The 4,400-nt window shown below is 31.1% G+C and overlaps 1 protein-coding gene across 1 annotated transcript in view; it reads left to right on the forward strand.

The window, feature by feature from the left end:
* The first annotated feature begins 764 nt into the window (after positions 1-764).
* Positions 765-4,400, forward strand: part of LOC106465149 (U4/U6 small nuclear ribonucleoprotein Prp3-like) — a 65,767-nt gene continuing 62,131 nt past the window's right edge. The window contains exons 1-2 of the mRNA XM_013925348.2: positions 765-889; positions 1,967-2,111. Coding sequence (XP_013780802.1) covers positions 1,967-2,111 — 145 coding nt within the window. The 5' untranslated portion in view covers positions 765-889. The remainder of the gene's footprint in view (positions 890-1,966; positions 2,112-4,400) is intronic.

A 4,400-nucleotide genomic window follows, 5' to 3' on the forward strand; every position in this document is an offset into this window, starting at 1 on the left:
CTAGAATCCGGGTTTCGATACCCGTTGTGGGCAGAGCACAGATAGCCCATTGTGTAGCTTTGTGCTTAATTACAAACAACCAAACAACAACTAACCAGTCTTACGGTTGAGATACCGAAGGATTAAATAGTAAAAATATTTTAATTTGCTTTACTAAGCTCTATCTTTATGTATGCATGTCCAGCTAATTTCTCTGACAGTTCTGGAGGGCCTGGCATGACAGGGGGGCATGACTTCAAAATTTGAAGTCGCGGGTTCGAATCCAACCACTTGTTCTTTCAGTCCTGCAGGCGTTATTATGTGACAGTCAATCCTATTATTCTTTAGTGAAAAGTAGCCCAAGACTTGTCGGTGTTTGATGTTGATTAGCTGTCTTCCCTCTAATCTATCACTTCAAACTTAGAGATGGCTAGTACAAATAGCCGTCTAGTAGCATTCGCAAAATTCAACAAACAAACAAATCATGCTAGCTCATAATATAATACAATAGAATTTTAATAGATATTACAGATGACATTTAAATAAAATATATTTGAAATAATATTAATTTTAGAAATTTTCGTTTACTTGCATATTTCTATTTGATTATTTCTTAAATGTATCGTTAACTGGATTTATTTTGTTTATATACCTAATTTGAAAGATAATAAAATGTGTAATAGACTGCCAAACACGTTCTTCTTATTATATTTGTTTTGTATCTCACGCTTATGATGTGTGATGATTTTTGTATTCTCATACTTTTAGAAGCGGTTCCAGGCAGCATTTTATGGTTGAGAGTGTGAATAACATTTTTAAGCCTAACCGTTGATTGTATTCAGCGGTTGAGTGGTGTTAAAACTTAAGACGTAATCCGTATTTCTTTTCTAGGATTGTAATCTAAATTAAGGTATTATAGGCTAGGTCTAAGGATTTAAAAAACAAACAAAAAACGTATCTTTACCTTGTCTTTTAATTTCAGTTATGAATATGAATTTTTGATAAGAAAAATAGCTTTTCAGTTATTTTATTAAATTTATAACTTTTTAGATATACCACAGCACAGAGCCTAATGTAGTTGTAAGTTGTACAGTAGTAGTTATGTAAAAATGAAAAAAGTTACATTTAACTTAAATTTGAAGTTTTAACTAATTTGTTGGATACTGGAGTCGTAGCGTGCATGATACTTGTATTGTTATTGGCCTATATTGTGTATTGCAATCTGACACTGTCAATATGGTCGTGAGGATGAAATATAAAGTTTCTTAATTAGGTTAATCAACTTAATAGCCAGTTTTCAACTTTTTTTTCTTTTTCTTGTTGTTGCTTATTTTATGGTTTAAATGAAATTTAAAAGTTTTAACAAAAACTTTGAAATTAGCATCCTTTAAATGCCCAATCATAATTGTAACACTTTGCTTATGTTTAACATGCTTTCCCATACTTCTGTGAATCTTCCATTCTATCTCTCAATGTAACCTTCTTAAACTTATGTTATGTATCTCTGATTTTCTTTTTTATGTCTCTTGGAAGCCAAATAGGTTCAGTCTTTTTTCATGTTATTTTCCATTTTCTAGAAATGCGCATCTTGAATTAAAACCATTTTTAAACATTTTATCAATGTATACCACATCACCTTTTGACTTATTTTTTCAATTAACTACTGATAAATCTTATTCCATGACCTAAAAATTGACTTTCTTAAAATCAGAAACTCAAATTTCATTTCTTTTTATCTCAAATATCTTTCCCAAACATCCCCCCTCTTGGAGGAAAAATATAATTTATATGGGTTATATAATCGATGGAAAACAATCTTGCAGAAATGAAGCAAAAGCTGATTACTTGGTGTGCTAAGAAACACTATTATGCAATCTTCTTCTTCTGCTTTTGTAAATGATCTCCAAAAATAGAATTCTCAAACTTGTACACACAATAGACTTGTAAAAAAAAAATACTTTAAAATTGTATGTTTATATTTTATCAGATGGCACTGTCAAGAAGAGATCTTGAAGAATTAAAACCATGGATTGACAAAACTGTTCAAAAGTTCCTTGGATTTAGTGAACCAACACTGGTAACAGCAGCAATAAATTGTCTCTCAAGTGGATATGACAAAAGAAAAACTACAGGTAAATCTTTTAAAACTGTTGCTGTAAGTGTTAAGTACTTCCTGAAAAGTAATTTTTTATATTGCACTATTGCAGCAATTATACATGTTTGAATAATATTTTTACAGCTTACATGGATTCTTAGGAAATTTTACTGAATAATCCATAAATGATTTTATAGTCTCAAGAATTATCCTGAAACTTATATTAATCCTTCATGGACCAGACGCGTGCCATTAATATCCCTTGATTTTTTTCCTTCTCACAGTATAAATACAAATTGCATGAACCCTAGAACAAATGTACTAATCAGTATCTGCTTTCAGGTTAAAAAAATTTGTATACATGATTTGTTTTTTTCTGTAAGTTTTGTGAAATTTACAAAATTGTGTGGTAAGACACTTGCTTGAAAAAACATTAAATATACTGCCTTTAATCTTAAAAGTTCTTTTTTTTTTAATTGTTGATCAGGAAGTTCCATTTTATATAACCAATCTGTTTCAACTTGATTGATTTTTGTTAATGTATTGCTTTTGATACTTTATTTGGCTAATTGCAGTAGTTGCCACTTCTGTTTATAAATCATAAAAACACTGTCTCTGTTGACAGAGAAAATTATCAGTGACCTAGGATCTGACTTTCAAAATGGCATTAGGTCAGGCTAGATAACAGTATTCTTAGTCTATGTCAATTAATATATCTAATAAATATACTTTTGTTTCAGTAAATAATAAACTTATTTATTTATGTTCATTGTTTGAATATGGTAAATTTAGCAAAATTATTCAGGAAATAAGGGTTTGAGTCCTTGGAAAATATTTTGCCATCACATATTGTACTTGCCAAGCCTAACTAAGCTTACCTGATGTCTTGTCATTAAAAGGATTTCTGTATCTTTCAATTAAACAAATATAACTGAACACAAAAACATTTTCAGGGAGTAAAAGAACACCTAGAAAAACTTAGAAATATTCCAAGACCTGTGGTTTCCTCCTAAGTTTTCTACACTTCTCATTAGATTTGTGTTCTTCCTTGCAGGAATTATCATCTTGTCACTTATACAAGAAGCAATAAGTTACTTCTCACACAATGTTATTCACTCTACCTTAACATAATTAGTTTATAATGTGCTCTATCCAATGGTATTTAAACTTTTCTTATAACTAGGAATGCACGGGTACCTGGCCAGATATTTGGCCCCGGCTGGGTATTGGGCTACCCGATAATACTTGGCTCTGGCAGAGTGTTGAAGTTAGGCATCTAAGCCATAATCTTTGTGGCAACTAACACAGTACTGAAAGTTACAGTCAATAATTGGTTTAGTTATAAAAAAAAAAGTGTTCCGAACAACAAAAACTGACCGCCCACTAAAAGTCAGGATTCAGATAACAATAGGGGTTAATAACAGGCATGGCTTGAGAAGTAGATTTCTGGGGAAGGTGGGGGTTAGGGTTTGATAATTTGGGGCTAGGCATTAAAAGTTGAAAATAAAACTTGAATGCTCTGTTAGTGATTACTCGGTTAAATGTAATAAATGTTAATAAATGTTTTTTTGTTTCTAATTTTTATGTGTGTGGGGGCAAGGGGAGAACCTGGTCCCAGTTGACACCTGGCCCATAGCCGAAGCTTAGTTGCCCGGTATTCAGCCAAATTTTACTACCTGTGCATCCCTGCTTATAACTATTTTTAAAGCTGAGCTTTATTGATAGTTGTTCAGAGCACATGTTTTAATATAATAAAAAGGCATAAAACTGTAGAAACATTAACATTTAAGGGCAAAAGGCTTGTTGGTCCATCAAGACTGTTCTAACCATTTTAAAAGATAACATTCAAATCCAACCCTGATCATTTAGATATATATCAAGTTTAAAGCTGAGTGACTAGTGGAGTTTTTAATCAGTTAATGGTCAAGTTCATTAAAATCAAGTATTCAACTAATAGATCATTCTCACATGAAACTAATCTCTCCTTGTTTTAGTTTGTTTGGGTTTTGTAAACATGTTTTAACTACCCTTCATTTTTTAATCCTAAACTGTTCATGTAAATATATCGTATATGCAATCTCAAGCTGAAAATATGATAAATACTGTCTCTTGGGTTCCTCCTTATAATTTTCAAAAGACTTCTTTGCTAAAACTACAGAATTATTTTAAATGGAAATAAACATTACATCATTGTATTGATTATAAATCAGTGACTAGTGTTGTTACTATTAGTTTCGAGTTAATTTAAATTACTTATTCATATAAATGGGGATTGAGTTTACAATTTTATACAAACACAATTATGTCTAGGCAGTTAAGCACATAG

This window comes from Limulus polyphemus, unplaced genomic scaffold (genome assembly GCF_000517525.1).
Source record: "Limulus polyphemus unplaced genomic scaffold, Limulus_polyphemus-2.1.2 Scaffold1849, whole genome shotgun sequence".
NCBI classification, from domain to species: domain Eukaryota; kingdom Metazoa; phylum Arthropoda; class Merostomata; order Xiphosura; family Limulidae; genus Limulus; species Limulus polyphemus.